Below are 19953 nucleotides of genomic sequence, written 5' to 3' on the forward strand. Positions count from 1 at the left end.
ATAGTCAGGCATACAATATGCAAAACAGTTATGACAACCTGCATTTACAGTACTCATCACCATACGACATATCTAGGTCCATAAGACATTTGGCACAATTATGAAATACAAAACCATCCACATACACCCACAACCACACCCACACACACCCACAACATACACACACAGGCACACAGATACACATTCACATGCACACACACAGACACTCAACCCAGCTAACCATGGAAGAGGAAATTTTAGCTATAGGTTTGTAATAGATGACTAAGAAGATGTTTTTTGAAGTTGGAGATAGATGGCATCACCTTCAAAGCTTCATCAATTTTGTTCCAAATCTGTGGCCCCCTACAAGCAACACTCATACTGGTGCGTACACACCTGCGATATTTGCCTAGAATGAGTGTTTTGTGTCGCGTGTGATGGGAATGCTGGGGGCTAGAGATGGGGATGAGACTGCATAATTTGAGGTTTCTTTTGTTAACAACTTGAAACATGAGACAAGCATTATGAAATTCGTTTAGTTCAGTTAGTCCTAATAACTTAAAGTGGCAGAAGAGAGGGAGAGATGGAGAGTTTAACTCAGACCAAGACAGGGCCCTAATGACTTTCTTTTGTAAGGATTGAAGTTTTTTGAGATGGCTAGAGAAGGTGTTGCCCCATATAACATTGCAGTAGTTAAGATGAGGTTCAAATAAAGTTTTATATAAAGTAAAAAGAGCCGACTGAGGAAGAAGTCCCATTTTTAGTTTAAAGTGTGTCCGTGTGTCGGTGTGAGAGGTCGGCTCACGGTGCATATTTGGCAGTCGCTACCGGTGGGCTGGGTGTTTGCATGCTTGTGTGTATGGTGTGTGTATGTGTGCGGTGTGTAAGTTGTGGGTCATTTGGGTTAGTGTTGAAGGGTAACAATTTTTGGTTTTGGCCACTTTGTGTTTTCGTTGCTTCACTGGTTTGTTTAAATTTATTTTCCTTTTTCTTTGTGTGACCATTGGCATGCAGTGTAACCACAGTCAGTGATTTGTGCATTTTTGTATTGTTTTCTTGTCTGCTGAACTGTTTGAAACATTAAGATCTGTCCATTCTGATTGTTGTTGCCCTCAAGGTGTGTAGCCCAAGGACTGAATGTGTGTGTGTTTTATTTATATTTTTTACTGAAAAAAAATAAATTGTTTATTTTAATACTCCAGTCTCTCTCTCTCCTTCATTGTTCCCTTCATTGGGATCCCCTGCTTGTGGGTTTGGTTAATATTCAGATTTAATAGTAAACTGTACTGGTTGGTACTCCCCCTGGGGGTTACAGTTGGGACAAAGTACAAATTGTAAATAAAAATGGAATGCAATAATTTACAAATTTCAAACTGATATTGTATTCGGAATAGAACATAGACAACATATCAAATGTCGAAAGTGAGACATTTTGAAATTTCATGCCAAATATTGGCTCATCTGAAATTTCATGACAGCAACACATCTCAAAAAAGTTGGGACAGGGGCAATAAGAGGCTGGAAAAGTTAAAGGTACAAAAAAGGAACAGCTGGAGGACCAAATTGCAACTCATTAGGTCAATTGGTAATAGGTCATTAACATGACTGGGTATAAAAAGAGCATCTTGGAGTGGCAGCAGCTCTCAGAAGTAAAGATGGGAAGAGGATCACCAATCCCCCTAATTCTGCGCCGACAAATAGTGGAGCAATATCAGAAAGGAGTTCGACAGTGTAAAATTGCAAAGAGTTTGGCTACTTTTAAATGTGCTCAAATGTTAAAAAAATAACAAATAAACAAGCTGATGAAATTAAGTAATGTTTTATGTGAGAAGTAACTTTTATTACTTATCTAAAACTATTAAAATTTGATTTTAGTTATAAAGCAACTATGTTGTTTTTCCAGAAAACATCATTTTCTAAGTTTGTGATATTTACCAGTAGACAGAATTGGATTTGCTGCCTAGCCAATTATGTCAGAAAACTGCTCCTCTTGGCATTAGAAACAAGAGAAAAAAGAGGATAATCTAGTTAAATATGCTTTTTCCATGACTTCTAAGGAGACAAATACAATGCCTCATTTTATTGGAGTCCTTATTGATTTCAGCATATTGAAACATTTTTAATGGAGGTAGGACCCAGGATGCCAATCCTCAAGTTCCACACTGCAGTTTGGAGGCTTATCCATATTCCGAAGCACACTTATGGCTATAGAGTTAACTACATTGTGTAGCATAAGAATATCACTGCTGATGAGGAATTGGCTGATTCTTGAATTTTTCTACTTTGACGAACTTGCTTGGATGCGAAACTGAGCTGAATGGATGCTAAAATGAGCCCATTTGATTGACATATAGCATATAGTCATTGGTTGAATGAAAGAACAAGAGACGATTGTGATTAAGTATGTTGATGGTCTCAGTAAATGTAGAGTATTTATTTTCTTGGAAAATAATTAAATAAGAGTACAGGTATTCAATTTCAAAATCACTCAAGTAAAGAATAAATACTATAAAAATAATTCTCACATATCATTAAAAAAAATACAGTTACTCAACTATTGTCTACTCCTGGTCTTTGGCAAGTTACATTTCATTTCACCTTTGTGCACATGTAACTTTAATATCTAACACAGCAGCACAAAGACAAGACTCAGGTACATCTTGAAATAGAAATTAAATATATACTGCACATAGATTACGTATAACTTCATTTCTCATTGGTGGCTCACTGGATGGAGAAACTGCACAATTTCAATTAAAAGACAACTAAAAGCTATGAAAAGAAATTAATCAGATGCTAGTATGTCACTGACAGTTTGTATAATAATAATAATAATAATAATAATAATAATTATTATTATTATTATTATTATTATTATTATTATTATTATTATTTTACAAATAACTGTAAACAATGTTAAACAAATAGGCCTAACAGCACAGTGGTAACAACTCTTTCAGTCCTAATAAGCAGGTATTGTATCGTCTAAGGATTGAGTTTCACCAGGTTTGTGTATCGTTGCAAAGTTTCCCATCACAGGTCAGCTTTTAGATCATCCACTTGTAGGCTTTTAATCAATTCCGATTTTTCTCCTAAAGAAAATTCTGAGGAGAAAATGAACCTTGAAGTTATTAAATGTGTCTGTCATCATGGTTAACACACTAATTAATTCCAAGGCATTAGTAATACTGGCAATAACAATGAAGAAGAAACATAAAGCAAAACAAAAAAAACCCTCACATTTTCTTCAGTGATTTCAGCAATCACAGAGCTATTCCTCGCCTTCCTGTTAACCACAGCCTCGGTCCCAGTGTAAGCAATGAAGTGAATTAAAGTCTGGACTCTAAAGGAAAAAAACAAAAACACCCACATACATATATAAGTCAAATAGTAATAATTCAGTGCGGTTTTAAATGTCATACAACACAAGATCCATATTTTATGTACCTGTGCCACAGCATAGCGAGAAACTGGACAACAAGGAGGCTGGCAAAACTGAGGAGGAACATCAGTCCAATAGGATCAATAAAAATTTTCTCATTAGGGTCAACAGTTCCATTGGGATACATCTTTGGGATGGGGATGTTCACTGGGCTGCCAATGACTTGCAGGAAGAAAGTAGCCACAATCCACAGGAGATTGCAGATGAAAAACACGAAAGCTGCCTAAAAATGTAAAGAAGATAATCAGACCACCTCACGATGTTATGTCATTACTCAAATGTTCCTAAGTAGAGTGATCTCTGCTAAACATTTGCTAACAGTTAGTTATACAATATACCATATACCTTTTAAGAGTGACATTGACAATGCAACTTCAGCGACTTATCATTTATTTTTTGTTAATTTGAATTCATTTCATTGTGAAATGTCTGAGAACGATGTGAAAAATAAACAAAAACTGCATTATGATGCCCATGCCATAAAGATGAGCTTAAGGAATGATCATAATCACAATAGAATATACAAATACGAACATGTCCCCCCTACTAACAAACCTTGTCGCGTAGGTCTTTCAGGTCTTCTTTGATTGCTTCCTCCTTTTTTTTATCACTCACTAATGGTTTTAGGTATTTCTCAATAAGGTCCTTCCAGAAATATTCTTCTTCCTAATGCAACAGAAAAGTTCATTATGTTACAAGCTGCATACTTGATTTTGATTGTTCTGTGAGCAGTTACTACTTTCCAGTCTTTACACAATGAACGGCCAAAATAAGAAACAGTCTTGAGTAGATCAGGGATTCAGGTGACATGAATGTGTGGCCTCACAAATGCAAATTCCTAAAAATGCACACGTACCAAGTTATATTATATGGACGCAAGTGTTTTATTGGGAAACACACCACTCATACAAGCTACATCCAGGACATGGAGAACCAAAACCATGACATAAATCTCTATATGTCTTTTGTGAGGATATCGATGAACTGTTTTGATTAATTTGGGGAATTTTTGTTTGTGAATGTGTCTATGTAATAAAAAGAACATCACATGCTGGCTTGAAGATATAAAGTTTATCTTCTCATGTTGAAAAACTCACATTTTGCATACAGAATATATTGTGGATCTGAGTGGCATATTTTCCAATATTCAGTTCAGTTCAGTGCCTTGCTCAAGGGCACGTGAGCCATTCGGGGAATCAAACTGGCAGCCTTTTGGTCCCAAAGCTGCTTTTCTAACTATTAGGCCATGGCTTCCGATGGCTTCCCATGCTCATTAATGAATGTTCATTGGGGAAAAAAGTTATACTCACCGCATTAAGTTTCTCCTGGTTAAGGGGAAGTTCACCAGAGCTTTCTGTCAACTGTTCAATGAAAACTATCAAAGAAATCTTTATTAATCATCTGTGGTACTGTGGGATATACTGTATATAAATATATACTGTAGTAAGAGTAGAAAAAAATCTATACTCACAGGTCTCATTTAAAGGTAATTGTCTAGGGGGGAAAAAACAAGATTGCTTTAATTCAGTGAACGTCATGTCCTTCAGGTGGGTTAAATAATAAAGGATACCTACAATAGTTTAATAGCTAAATTAGTTTAAACAATCATCAAAATGTTAATATATTAGTTTATATATCTTACACTTCTTTAGGTTGGGTGGGCACTTTGTTTACAACATTCAAAGGTATGGCTTGAGGCGCATTCTCTGGCACTGTACACATCACTTTTTCTTCTTTGTTCACTTGAATCTCCAGATTGTAGCCACATATTTTGAACAGCTTCTGGCACTTGACATTCTTTTGGAGGTTCTGCTCAGGTCCACCGGACTGGTTGGCAGATTCGCGTGTGCCCCATGACACGTTGTTCATGTTGACTATGGAGTAAATAGACAGCAGCAGGTAGCCACTGGGGATGCAGATGAAGTAAAGGAAGCCATAGATGATAAGATGGAACTCGTGAGGGTGAAGAAGAGCCGTGCCGATGTACATGATGATTAAGCCAATGAAGAACAAGCCGCTCGGAGTAAAAAATGTTTCCTCCATTACCATGTCCGCTGAAAACCCATACAGATAAGGACTTAATTTTTTTTTTTATCACAATTTAGTGTTCTCTATTATTTCAGTACAACATTTATTGGATGTGGAGAAATGCTAAAATATTTTATCAAACAAGCTCAGCCATCTTTGTTATCAAATTAGCCTAACATAGTTATTTCAAAGGAGAGAGGCAACAAGAAATAAGCAGTATAAGAGCACAATAAAATGAAATACTAAAGATGGAGATAAGTTAAAGGACAGACCAAACATGTTAATACATAGTAATGTGTATTATTAAAGGTACCAGTTAAAGGTGCCAAGGGATTCTTAGACAGAACGTTAGTAAAAGTGCAAATTTTATAAAAGAAAACTTCACTTACCTATAATGGTAAAGATGGTTGCTGTCATCAGAAAAGCATAGATTATGCTCATGATGGCAGCAATGGTGATTTGTAAGTTTGATTTTTCTTGCCCAAGATAATAGCAGAGAAACAGGTAGATTACAGGAGGAATAACTGCTATCGCAAGTGCAGCGTTAGCATCTATTTTGAGGACGGTTTTAAGGCTTCCTGTTGAAAAGACAGGTGATTTTTACACAAGAAATAGCTGCAAACTACATGTGAATTATTCTTTAAAAAAAAAAGACAAAGACACATACATACATATACACAATGCACTACGGATAATCATCTTCTTTGCTATATTGTTCTATTATTAGCAGAAAACTACCCAAGGACTTAGGCCACTATTTCACCTATGGTTCACAGTTTCATCCAATATACTTATAGCTTTCATCAAGCAAAAACAGTGAGATTTAAAAATCAATTAATGGGCAAACTGATGAGTCTTTAGTAGTGTTTCACATGCAAAGACAATTGGCCTGAATTGAAATCATGAAATAGTTCTAAGCATCTAAAAACTGTCACCTGCAATCATGAGGCAGACCGTAGCTGGACCCAAGATCGAAGCAGCCATGGTGATAGTCTGGTAGAGAATGTACGGTCGTGATATGGACTTGTTCAACCTTGCTGTGATACTGCCAGTGGAAAGAAGGTCCAGAGTGTTGGCCATGGTGGATGGGCCCCAGCGCCGCCGTTGGTTGTAAAACTCCTTGAACTCCTGTGGAGCATTGGTGTACGAGTCAGAGGCAGCGTTGTACTCCACTCGCCATCCTTGCTGCAGGAGTAGCGTGCACAGCCAGCGGTCCTCACCTGCATACACAGAGCCAGAACACACAAGATGCATCAGAGCACATGTGAATATACATTAAATATATAGGTATTAAATCAAAGTCCTTCCCACACCATTCAATGGCAGTGCCCATCTCCGTTTTGTAGCCCTCGGCCTCTCGCCTATTTTACATAACTAGAGTTACAGTAGGGGGCTAGTTGTCTGGTAACCGCGAGAGTTTGACTCTCCACTCACATCTGTATTGGAGCATGCCTTGCCAGATGGCAGTAGGCACCATTTTTATGATGGTCTTTGGCATGACCCGACCGTGAGTAGAGATCGAGAGGCAGACACGCTAACCACTAGGCCGCTCGCCAGTCTAAAGGTATTAAGAGTATGTACTGTATATATCCTTTGGCTTTGTTTCACTCACCCTGGTCATACTGTAGATAGTGGGAAGCCTCAGTCGCTTTTGTGGTATATCTTTTCATGACGTTGTCACTCATGAGTGCCTCTGCACGCATCAGGCTGAAACAGCCTGGACTGCACAACACAGATCCAAACACATGCTCAGCTGTCTTCTGGAGCCAATGACCCACAGCGTACTCAAATTTCTGATACCATACCATCGGGCCTGCAACACACACAGTGTAAAGGTACTATTTTCATCATCATAGAGAGCACCCACATAAGGTGTCAAATCTTTTCATTATTAATTTTTGGTCTCTTTATGACTATCGTGACCATTTTTAACCAGGACAGCAAAACTGGCTGTGTTTTCTGGGGAGGAAGGACGATGTTTACACTCTTTCCCGTCAATCAGAGTGAAACTATCTACAGTAATTGCTATGCTCAGTGACCTCATGTATACAAAAGGGGGGCAGATAGCTTCATTTGTTTCAGAGTTGTTGTCTTCACCCTCCCCGTTTAGTAGCTGTTGCATGATAGGCGACAGCTAGCTAGTGGGTGGGAATTGGCAACCCACCAAATTGGGAGAAAATTTTTTTTTTTTTTTTTTTAAAAAGAAAAGAAATAGTCTACAACTGAATTTTGGAAAAATTGTGCAAAAAAAAAAAGCCTACTGTGTGCAGCAAAGTGATGCCTGGGTAATAAAATACTGATAGATTTCTACAGTGGTCCTTAAATGAAAAAAAATTTTAACAAATAACAATTAACAAACAGCAATATAGAAACCAAGAGAGGCTGGCTGCAGACTCGAGCTCTACACTAGACCAGAAACACGTGACCTCGATGCTCAGAATAATGAGAAAGTAGCTGGCTCGAAGGCTTTTTTTTTTAAATCAACTTAAAATGAATAAGCAATAGGAAATACAGAAACCATGTGACCTCTAGTCTAGACAGGAAACATGTGACCTTGGGTTAAGGTTAGGGTTAGGATTAACCCTAGGGTTAGGAGGTCACGTGTTTCCAGTCTAGAGTGGCGCTCCAGTCTGTAGAATGACCCTTCTAAAAAAAAAAAGAAAAGAAAAAACCCCCAGCAAATTCAGAAACACATGAATATTAATGAAAACAGAAAGGATGCTTCCTTCTTGAACATCACATGTTCATTGCCAATTCTCCACAGCAGTCTGAGAAACTGAGGAAGATGGAGAGCTGAAACTATATGGATCCAACATAACTTTACTATGCTTTTTTTTGCCTTTACTTTTGTACTTCAATTAAATCTATTATTAATCACCTGTGCCGGTGGGATGAATCCTGCCACAAGCAGCTCCCACTTCGGGGTACAACTTGAGCCGATCCACTAAAAGCATGACAGCTGAAGGCTGGAAATCTGTGTCTCCATCTAGAGCCAGAAGGTATGTGTTCGCTTTGGCTTTCTGGAGGAGAAAGAAAATTCTAGGTGATGAAATCCTACATTATGAAACTGTTATGCAGCTCTTTTTGGGTAATCACACTTACCTTTAGTTGCTCTTCAATACTTGGCAAATGCACATCCTTTTGCTTGTACATCTCGAAGTATTTCTTGTTCAGTTTCCAGCCGAGCAGGTAGTACATGTACATGATCTTTGGTGGAAAGAAACAGACTCGGTGTTTAAAATGAGACCTTGGAAGTAGATAAACTTTAAGCATACCGACAGTACATATTGTTTTAGTTGTTGAGAGTGTACACGCATAAGGTTAGCCCTGATAGTGCCTTTGAGTCCAATCTAATACATCTAACGATGAGGTGTGATCGCATGTAAAGTTTGTTTGGACAGGGTTATAATTTGGGTTCTACAACTGGATCAAAATATCAGACAGCAGATCCTAGTATTATTCCTACTTTCAAAGTTTTATCATTTTCACCGTGATGAATATTGATTGCAAATATTTTATTTTTACAGTTCAAAAACAGGTTGAATATTTTGTTTTGTTATACCTTTTTTCGCTCTTAGCTTATATAAAATAAGAAGACACATAGTTTGTGTTTGAATTTTTAAAATTGGCTACTCACATATCACAATTTTTTGTCATCATCATCTACACCAGTGAATTATTTTTCAGTGAAAATTTTATATAGTCAGACCAGTATAGTATTTAACCACAGTGTTGTAGTTGAGTCACTAAACCTCGAGTCCAAGTCCAATCTTAAGTCCAAGTCATTAAAAAAATTTTTGAATCAAGTCTGAGAACAAGACTCGGGCCGCAGCATTTGATGGCGGCCGTTTTAGCACCATTAACATTAGTTTGTTCCTAAACGTGACGTACAAACAAGTGAATGCGCGTTCTCTTTGTCAGTGAGTGCGACGCATTCTGTCAGAGATGGTTGGGAGACGGATGGAAGTGCAGAAGGTGTGTTTATTAATACAAGTGAAGAGGGTAAACAATCCAGAACGGCAGGCAAAATCGTAAAACAATGAAATGGGCAATAGATCAAGCGAGGGACAAACAGGCTATCATAGACTCGGCAGAATCAAAGACGAAAAACAGGAAATCAGGGCCCAGGAAACCAGACAAGGAAATAAGGCTTGGTAACGTGTCAGCAAAGCAACTCAATACTTCGCAAAGTAATGCTGTGTTCACACTTATACCGGTACGAAAGTGGTATAACTGTATCGATACAAAGTATCCCGGTACAGTTTAGTGCATCTGTCCACACTAGTGAGAAATGTTTGCGGTTTTCTTTCACGGTAGTTGAAATGCGCGTGCGCGAAATGTTTCCGTGGTTACCGAGTAACTTCCTTCCGAGAATATGGCGGATGAAACAACGTGTGTGTGCTTTTTGTTGTCAATGTACAGTCTGTATTTCTGGTGGTCATTTATTCAGCCGAATCGTATAAAATGCGCGAGGCAGTTGAGAAAGAAACAAAGAAAACGAATCTCCCTTTCTCCCCCCTCACTTTCTCCCTCTTCCCTTCTCTTCCCCTCACTTTCTCCCTCTTTCCTTCTCTTCCCCTCCCTTTCTCTCCCTTTTCCCCTCTTCCTCCTTTCTTCCTCCCTCTTTCCCCCCCCCTCCCCCTCTCCCTTTCTCCCCCCTTTCTTTGCTCCATGTAGCTCCACGGTCGTTTTGAGCCATTTTGATGTTTTATTTACAGCTGGAAAGCACGTGCGTATTGTATTGTATTGTATGAATAACCTGGAAGACGTAGGAATGGTTCATTGCGCATGCGCATTATATTTGTATTGATACAGAGCCGCTTCATCTGTCCACACTACAGCGAAGCGCTACAGTACTGATACTGTACCGGTACGAAACCCATACATTTGTGGGTTTCGTACTGATAGTTATACCGCTACAGTACCGGTATAGTTGCTAGTGTGGACAGGTGTTGCGGTACGAAAGTAGTTTCATATCGGTATAAAATCCCTAGTGTGGACAGGGTATAAGTGTGCTTTCACAGTCTTTATATAGGTGCGCTGATTGCGCCTTAATCCTGTGCAGGTGAGAGTTGTTTACGGCACGCACACCTGAGAGTCTATCTGATGCACAGGTGCGACACTCTTGCACGAAATATCTAGTGCCAAATTATTATGGCATGTTGCAAAAAATAAAGAAAAAAATCAGAGTCCTCGTCTCCAATTTATGAGTCCGAGTCCAAGTCCGAGTCATCAGTGCTAGAGTCCAAGTTAAGTCGCGAGTCTTTAAAATTAGGGCATGAGTCAGACTCGAGTACTACAAGCCTGTTTAACCCACTGTTGGAACCCCCAGTATGCTATGATTCTTTAGAATAACAGTTGTGGAGAAAAAGTTTAGGCATCACCTCACCTGAGACCATCTCTTTTTGTGGCGGATCTGTTGTTTGTCTTTGAAGTGAACAAACAGTGTGTTGCCATGGGGAAGTGTGTACTGCAGACGGCAGCCATATGGTGTCTGGAAGATTTTCTGGGCAGGAAGAGGCTTTCTCTCCCGAAATGCGCTTTTGCTATCCTCGGTGAATATGCTGTATATAATCAGAACACACACACAGACATTTCTCATTCACATTTCTAGGTAAATAATATATTTTTAGTATTTTAGTACAGATTTTTTCAGCCATTATGGTATTGTTTGCACAATTACTTACAGGTAAACTTCTTTGATGACTTCCACCAGGGTCTCAGCATACTCATTGACACGCCGATTGTTGTTTTTAGTCAGGAAAGCATCATCGAAATAAATGTGTGACTCAAAAACAACATCGTTAAACCGGTTTTTCTTTGGTCGGAACTTGTCCAGCCTGAAGGGAAGAGACGAAGACATTAATTTAAGGTTGATCAATGAAGGTCTCAAGTAGAAGATTCTTTTTACTATCAGAATACCTGAACATCGAGATGATCATCTTCAACATTTCATCTCTAGTCTCATGCCACATGGTTGCACAGAGGTAGATAGTCATCTTCTCTGTTTCCCTATTGGTGAGAATGGAAGAATGTTAATTCCAGAAGTTACTGTACATCAAAATGCATTGTCCTTCAATAAGCGCATGCACACACACACACACTTAACTACCTGTTACATCTTGGAAGGGGCACAATATCAAACTTGATGTTCAAGAGCATGGACTGGTCAATGAATGCTGCTTCATAAAGGTTGCGAACAAACAGGTCCTTTGTCCTGGCAATGCGTTGTGTGTTCAGGAACCAGATGTAGAGTGTACAGAGCACCAGACCAATCCACCAGCTGATCAAAGACGATCCAAGCAGACCAAAATTCAGTGAAGACCCCTCGTCTGGTATGTGTTCACACAAGTCATGAGTTAAATCAGTCAGCATGTGTTTCATGACGCTGAGCGCTGGGCTTTTTATGGCGTCAAAGGTGGTACAGTACTCAGCAAATGTGGTTTTCTTCTGAGCCTAAAAAGTGCAAAAAACAAGGGCAAAAAATGTTGTAAAAACAAAATAAAAAATAGGTATATATTGTGATTAAACTGTAATAAACTGTGTGTGTGTGTGTGTGTGTGTGTGTGTGTGTGTGTGTGTGTGTGTGTGTGTGTGAGAGAGAGAGAGAGAGAGAGAGAGAGAGACAGAGAGAGACTAAGAAATCCATGCAGTATTGCTGTGACAGAATTCTAGCAAACAACCAAAAAAAAAACATTTTTTGGGCAATAACCTGCTGCTATTCTACCAAAAGTTTCACCAAAACTGTTTTAAAATAAGCTACATAAGGAGGCAGCTCTACATATCTGAGGATAAAACTGCCAGTATGAAGAAAGAATATGCTTTTATTGCTAGTTTACTAGGTACATATGCATCCGTCATGCAGTGATCAAGTCTTTGCTTGTGTGTCTTTGTGAGATGGATATAAGTGAACCTAAACATAGTAGAACAAGAGTGACACATATAAGATGCTGCCTGCATGTTTTCCCAGGCAGCCACATACACGTATGCAATAATTATGATATATGTTCATTATTATTATTACCTGAAGAAAGGGAATCCAGATAGCCAGGACGAAGGCACCCAATGTGGCTGGAGATGTGAAGATCATAGGAGTGACGAAGCTGCGACGCACAGCATGCATTTTGCATGCAGCTACGGCCACGTAGCGACACACAGCTGAAGCTAGAACCTGAAGAGCGAAGAGGCTCAAGACGACAGTTTTGGTGTTATCGGTGACTGACAGCACTGATGACCAGTCCTGGCCTGAGAGCTTCACATAAGCACCAAGGACAGTGAAGGTCACAATAATTCGCACCAAGCTAGCCACAATGTTCACGAAGTTGTGAGACCTTTTGATGTCCCGGACCGTGTTCTGGAAGAAGACGATGCGGAAAAGCAAGGCATAATTCTCCCACCAGTTCATCGAGACCAGGAAAGTGCCTCCTATGGCTAAACCCACGAAAAGTGCCATGTTTTGCTTTCCATTTTGCTGTTTGAGGTAGTTCACAGCAAAGAGGCAAAAACCTGCAAGAAGGAAAAAGACAGCGGCGACCGAAGTTGCAGTAAATCGCTTCCTTCCGTGCGCAATTGCATTTCCCACCACCTGCAGTATGGCTGATAATATGGCAATGCCATTCAGAAGCATCACATTGGTCAGGATGTCAAATCGGGGCATAGCGACCAGGATAAGGATGGAAGATCCGACAGCCACCAAAGTTTCCACTGAAATGATCTGTACACAGATAAAGGAGTTTGAGTCAAATTAAGTGCAGGGTAAGACATAATCCATGGCAATGCATTACAGGCTCTGCCGATAAATGTTCAAACAATCTTCATGATACTCAAGACTTGGTAATTAATAAGCATCAACCAACAGCAGATTCAAGAAACAAATAACTTGTTCTACTTTCAGTTTATCTACGTTTAATACAAAAACTACAAAACTTTTCTGACTAATCAGAACTGTGTGATTATACCCGATGATTTGCAGCAGGATGTCCCTGGCGACACAAACCACTTGAAACAGTGCTGCACATTTTCTTATTACCTCACCTGCGACAGAGTCAGCGGAGCCAGTTATTGTAATCAGTGCGGTTTGTTTGTTTGTGTGTCTGTCTGTTAACAATCTAGCGTCTAGACGGTTGCACCGATTGACTTCAGATTTTCAGGGTAGGTGGGCAATAATCCATAGATTACCTGATTAAATTTTGGGAGTGATCGGGTCAGGGTCACCGGTAAGGTCAAAATAGGTTTTTTTTTTTGAATAACTTTCTTCAAATTCATCATTTTGACTTCAAGCCAACACCAAAACGTGCATCTTTCAATTCTGCTTCCAACCATATGCTGCATGATGGGGTAGCTTGGACATAGTGTAACCTGTCTATCACCCAAGTTCAGCTGGCATATGTGATATTTGATAATGGATGGAAATCACACCTTATCTGCAGCCAAATAGTTTTACTGAAATAATCTATACTGCTTATCCATCAGAGTCGTGGGGGAAACTGGTGCTAATCCTAGCTGACTTTGAAGGAGAGGTGGGGTTCATCCTGGGCAGCTCGCCTATCTGTCACAGGACTCTTTTACATTTTATTTCTGATTAAATTGGTTCTTCGGAAACCCTCTGGAGGAGGATTCTACATAAAACCTTCAAGTTTAGGGTTCCCTTAGAGGAAAAAAATTAAAGCACCTCAGGGTGCTAAGTTTAAAGTTTTTCCTAGAAGTATACAAGCATACAGCACAAGTGTACATATTTGGATTATGGACAGCACTTACCCATAGCAAAGTCTGCGTCGATGGGGTTTTTGAATCTTTAAAAGTAATTTTCCAGATGCTTTTGATCAGCAGCAAAACATTTGGAGCGATTAGAAGGCACCCAATGAAGAGGAGAGCGTAAACTTTGGTTTCAATCGTGGTTGATTTTTCATTGCAGAGGCTGATCAATAGCAACAGAGATGCCTGTAATGTAGATTAAAACAAAGAATAATAAATAAATATTTATCATGTACAAATGCCTCAAAATGTATGGCTACAAACAAGAAAATAGATTTTCTTCTTTCTGTTAAGGCTTACTTTGCTCAAGAAGGCTAGCCCAAACACCAAGAGTCCCATAAAAGTGCATGTGATGATTTGGATGAAGGTCAGACACTTGCGAGGTTTTTGCTCATCTTCAATAATAGGTGATTCTCCAGCAGCGTCCCAGGCCTCTTTGGGCCTGCAACACATCAAAATATTAAATGTTGTGTTTTAAGATGTATTTTATTTGTTTCATTATGAAGAGGTGCATAATGGGTATTGGCAGATCCAGTTGGAAACTTTGTGAGAGATTGTATGCATTATTATAAAAATTATAGCCCACATTAAAATATCATATATATATATATATATATATTAAAAAAAAACAGTTATTCCATGAAATCGAGTCGTACATGAGCTGATAGCTGACGAGGTGCATAGGCTATAAGCCATGTACGACAATATTGAGTGGAATAACTGTTTTATTCTATCCACAGTCACTGGATTTTGAGAAACAGAGCATTTTTATTTTAAATTTTTTTCAAAATCGATAAATAGAAACTTTATACAAAATGTCCAACAAAATCATTTCCGCTTAGAATGTAAACAAACCGGCAAAATGACAGTAGCAATTTGTGAAAAATGCTATAATAATAATAATAATAATAATAATAATAATAATAATAATAATAATTCTTGAAAAATAAATAAAGATATGTTCTTACCATCATATTTTGTTGCTTTTTTTGTATTTTTTGGGGTTTTGTTTTTGAGTAGAGTTTTTATTTTGTCCTCGGTTGGTTCAGCAACACACACTCCGCCATTTTGTTTTTCTCTACTCATGGTATATGAGCTGATATCCGAGTAGTAGAGTAGCCAATCAGAGTATGCAATTGGTCATATCCAGTGAATGTGGATAGAATATATATATATATATATATATATATATATATATATATATATATATATATATATATATATATATACAACACACACACTTTAAAATGCATAAATAACGTTCATTAGTTAAAATGCACACATTTAATAAGAGTCAGTTAAAAACAGCTTGACAATAATTTAATGGGAGCAATGACCCTAACCCATAACTATGTCATTGCTTGTTTACTGCAGTGCATTATGGGTGATACCCAGGGTCAGCTCCGCCGTATTGTTTACTTTTGCCCTTGAGAAACACTGCATTGTCCTGGCTAACCGGTTTTAACCATGCCTAAAGTGAATTGCTGTATGCCTTACTGTGTCTCCACAACAAAGAGAACACCTACTCATAATTTGAGCTTTTATCAGCTGCAGGTCGAGAAGAAGAGAAGAAAGAAATTGATAAGTTCAATCAGCAGTGTAAACCTTTGAACTGAATTGAAATGGACAAGTGTTTGTAGCTTACATTTCTCTGGTGGGAAAGAGACGTACTTAAACTGTGGCCCAGCAATATTTCCACGGTCTGCTGAACAGCCTTCGGTTATAGAAGATTATAACAATCGACACTGTTCATCATCTGAAACTAGCGATATTCAAAAGCCTGTCAAACAAAGAAGCATTCTTTGGCTTTTGTCTCTCAATGTGCCAAAGCACTCTGCAGCCGTACGAGCCTGTCGGACCGATAAACCTCTCAAACCACGAAGGGTTCTCTTTGGGGTATGTATAATGTTCAGTGTACCTCACTAGCGCCATTTATTGAAGAAAATGCATTTATACTGAACACGACATGGCAAATCAGCCGGTTTCCAAAGGGGTTTGTTTTGTAATGTTTCCTGATTTCAAGTTTTATTTAACTAACCACGCACTTATAAATGTTTCGATGCTGTTCATCTAGGCCCGGGATCACGAAGCAATCTGAGACTTAAGTTAACAGTTGATTTTCCATAATAGTTTCCCTTACTGCATCTGCAACCTTCATTGTGCTGGATCAAGATTAAGTACAAGGCGAAGATTTCATTAGAACAAAACTTCTTAGAAAATGGTAAGGAATAACTGAAGATTAAAAGAATCAAATTTAGACTTAAGTCTAAAATTTCTTCGTGATCCAATATATGTAGTCGGAAAAAAGACGTTCTGAGATTTGATGTTGTTCAGTGTGGTAGACTCGGTCTAGATTCTTACCTTCTCACCAAGCTTGATTTGGATTCTGATTTTCCTGCTCTAAACCCTCGACATGTTATCCACCTCTTTAAATCACCAATTTCACTGTCTTCCATGACAGAGCATGGCAAAAATCGCTCCTCTCACATCGCTCTCACGTAAAATGAATCTGACATCCACTATATCGCTCAACTACCGACCCTGGCTATCCCCTACAATACATTGCGGTAAACAAGTGATGACGTAGTTATGCTTGGGGGCTATTAAAAGTTTTTCTGTGAGAAATTGCAATGACGCGAGAAAAGCTGAGAGCAGTTGAAGGATACGGAGAAAAACAAACAAACTTATAAATAGTTGATTTAAGACGTGAAGAATAAAACCTACCCGTAGGGCATTCATGAAACTATTTGTAATTAAACTACTGTGGTCTTGGGGAGTTTCAACTCGTTTAATTGATTTTTTTTTTCTTACAATGTTTGAACTGATAATATAACTGTATGGAGAAAATAAACACAGACTGTTTAGCAGCTAATATTTTTCAGTTTATTAAGAAAAGTAAATGTATATGTTTATTATATTAACAGAAAAAAAATTTTCTGAGTTTAATTTAATTTCAGGATGGACAGAATAGTTTTGTGACCTGTTGTACAGGTCGGGTTTCTGTTCCTGTTGGAGGTTTTCACTTGTGTGGAGATTCTTCAGTGAGTGTGATGGCATGTGCGCGGACACAAGACACAAGATGGCGAGCAAACAACACGAACTGCATTTCTAAAGACCACTATTCACCCTCATCTGGCCAATAAGAGGATCTGGTGCACACAGTGGGACTGTGGAGATGTTTGAACCAAGTTTCTCACTGTCAGAATGGCAGGAGTATTGGATCTTCTGAACTGAACTTGACATAAATGGAGCTGGATTGAAGTGTTACATGTTTTACATTGTACTTTTTTTCCCATAATTGTCCAATATGGTAACTGGAAGTATAGTGATGTTTCAGTTTAATTTGATTTTGAAACTGTTCAAAGAAAGATAATGAAGAAAAGCATTAACTCAAGGAAAATAGTTGCACCAAAATAAGAAAAACCTGATAAATTAGATATTTGTTCATAGATCAGTCTAAAGTAATAAACCATCTAACTTAAACAAACCATCTGACTTAGATGGATTACCTGAACTAAACTCTCTCTCTCTCTCTCTCTCTCTCTCTCTCTCTCTCTCTCTCTCTCAACTAGAGCCAAGGGAAAAGTGAATTTTATTTACTTTATACTTTTTTTTTTTTACCTGCAGGGTAATATACTGTATGTATTGAGTTCTTCATTAAACTGCTAGTTTTTGTGTTCAAAGTAACTGGTGTCTGGTCTAATTTTGTATTTCTACTCCACTCCATTAGACCCTATTACCGGTCCAGCAGCTTAAATTGTTCTTGTGTGTAACTGTGAATTAGATGTATTAATAATCTTTTTTTTTGCACTATTTTAGTACTGTGTTTCATTATGTCCTTTGTATACCACTTTCACTCAACACCTGTTGTTTTTAAATGTGCTTTCTAAATAAATCTGACTTCACTTAGTGTTAAATGGACACTAGTGCTACATAATACTCTAGAAGTACATAGGTACAAAGCCAAATTTACATAGCCATAGTAATAATGATGATGATAATGTTGAAAACCAAGAAAGAAACATCAAATCAATCTCTTACCAGTGCTGCGTTTCTTTCTGATCTTCATGCATCCTTGTTCAGTGGCAAAATGACAGCTCCAACCAGGTATATCAGATATATCAGATAAAAGTGTGGGTGGTGGCATGTGAGCTTGTTTCCGGGCATCTCTTGAAACTCACTGCTAATACGGAGCAGCTCGCTGTGTTCTGGTATGAGGAAGGAAATTTTCATTGTATTTTAAGCTCATGAGAATTAATTCATGTTTTGTAACTGCCCCACCTAAGAACTGCAGCTATGAAGAAAGTTGGAGGAAGTTGTGTTGATTAAATTTGTGTATTACTCACTCTGATCTGTTTTCTGATGAATTACTTAGGCTGGTCTCATTTTAGATAGCAGTTAGTGCCACACATGATTTATTTTTATTTTTTTTACAAAATAAGCTGTCTTTGTATCTCTGATTAAAGGAATCTGTGATTTTTATGATAACAAACGCATGATGGTGTGCTGCAGACCGATAGTTAAAGGTCCCATGGCATGAAATTTTCACTTTCTGAGGTTTTTTAACGTTAAAATGAGTTCCTCTGACCTTCTTAAGTCACCCCAGTGGCTAGAAATTTCATAATGTGTAAACCAAACTATGCCCAACATTTGAGAATGGTGCATCAAAACGGCGCGTTGATAAACTCTTCCCTTTACTACGTCAGCAAGGGAGATGATCCCCACACCCCCCCCTCTGGATTCCCACCCACTGTATGAATTGCCCGCCCAGTTGTAGTGAGGAGACCATAGAGGACACAACATGGCGTCACCTAAGCGAGCGAAACATGGAAATTGCGCTGTACATGGATGTGACAACACAGAAAAGAGTCTGTTTTTACTGCCGACGGGAGAGCCCCTGAAGACGCAGTGGCTTAATTTTATTTACTTCAATAATACACCGTCGAGTCTACCTAAGATGGTGTATGTTTGTCGGAAGCATTTTCCTGAGGAATGTTTCCACAACTTGGGACAGTACAGGGCAGGTTTTGCACATCAACTGTCACTGAAGCCTGGGTCCGTACCAAGCATCCCTGCCGCATCAGCAACAAACACCGAACAAGTAAGTGTATAACTGTTAAGTCGTTTTGCCGTGTTTTAAAATCGGTGCGTTAGCCTTGCAATGGCTACATTAGCTGTGCAGCTAACCGCTTCCTGCAGTTAGCCAGGTACTTTGCGCTACAAAACCAAAAAGCATGCAGCATGCTCTGTTAAACTGAGTTTAGTCTGGAAATTGACTGTAACTTATGAGCTTATGTTTTGCCGTGTTTTAAAATCGGTGCCATGTTAGCCTTGCAATGACTACATTAGCTGTGCAGCTAACCGCTTCCTGCAGTTAGCCAGGTACTCTGCGCTACAAAACCAAAAAGCATGCAGCATGCTCTGTTATAATAGCCAATCAAAAAAGTTTTTACAAAGACACCCACATTCTTTTTTTAAGTCACTCGTTCATTTTATTTGTTTGTTTGTTCAGTAAAAACCCAAACATTTGTTGAATTTATTTTATTTCCTCGCGTCACACCTTAATGACATCAGCGCGCGGTATTTTTCCCTTCGCGGTTTGTTCCTTCTCTCTCGCCATAGTAAGACACCCACATCCGCTTGTTCTGACCCACTGGAGGTAGCGTCACAGTGCTGTTAACCAATCAGAGGTAACACGTTTACATGTCATGAATATTAATTATAAGACCCGCCCCCACCCTCTACCCTTC

At 38.7% G+C, this 19953-nt stretch overlaps 1 protein-coding gene across 1 annotated transcript; it reads right to left on the reverse strand.

Annotated features, from left to right (window-relative positions):
• Positions 1-2376: 2376 nt before the first annotated feature.
• Positions 2377-18346, reverse strand: LOC132883356 (chitin synthase chs-2-like). Its single transcript, XM_060916876.1, has 20 exons — positions 18245-18346; positions 14504-14645; positions 14207-14389; positions 12474-13163; positions 11562-11905; positions 11372-11461; positions 11137-11289; positions 10839-11013; positions 8552-8656; positions 8328-8469; positions 7062-7262; positions 6385-6669; positions 5839-6027; positions 5064-5475; positions 4893-4915; positions 4732-4796; positions 3977-4087; positions 3427-3644; positions 3220-3322; positions 2377-3083 (listed from the first exon to the last, which is right to left on the reverse strand). The coding sequence occupies exons 1-20, from the start codon at positions 18274-18276 to the stop codon at positions 3072-3074; spliced, it is 3675 nt and encodes a 1224-aa protein (XP_060772859.1). The 5' UTR covers positions 18277-18346; the 3' UTR covers positions 2377-3071.
• Positions 18347-19953: the final 1607 nt, after the last annotated feature.

Source organism: Neoarius graeffei, chromosome 3 (genome assembly GCF_027579695.1).
Source record: "Neoarius graeffei isolate fNeoGra1 chromosome 3, fNeoGra1.pri, whole genome shotgun sequence".
Lineage (NCBI taxonomy): Eukaryota > Metazoa > Chordata > Actinopteri > Siluriformes > Ariidae > Neoarius > Neoarius graeffei.

Bases quoted from the DNA above. Each gene is read 5' to 3' on its own strand.
- LOC132883356 (XM_060916876.1), bottom strand. From the start codon at position 18,276: ATGCATGAAGATCAGAAAGAAACGCAGCACTG. The intron at 11,014-11,136 runs GTAAGTAATTGT...GATTATATACAG, and splicing joins GTCATCAAAGAAGTTTACCT to CATATTCACCGAGGATAGCA. The intron at 7,263-8,327 runs GTGATTAATAAT...TGTGTGTTGCAG, and splicing joins GATTCATCCCACCGGCACAG to GCCCGATGGTATGGTATCAG.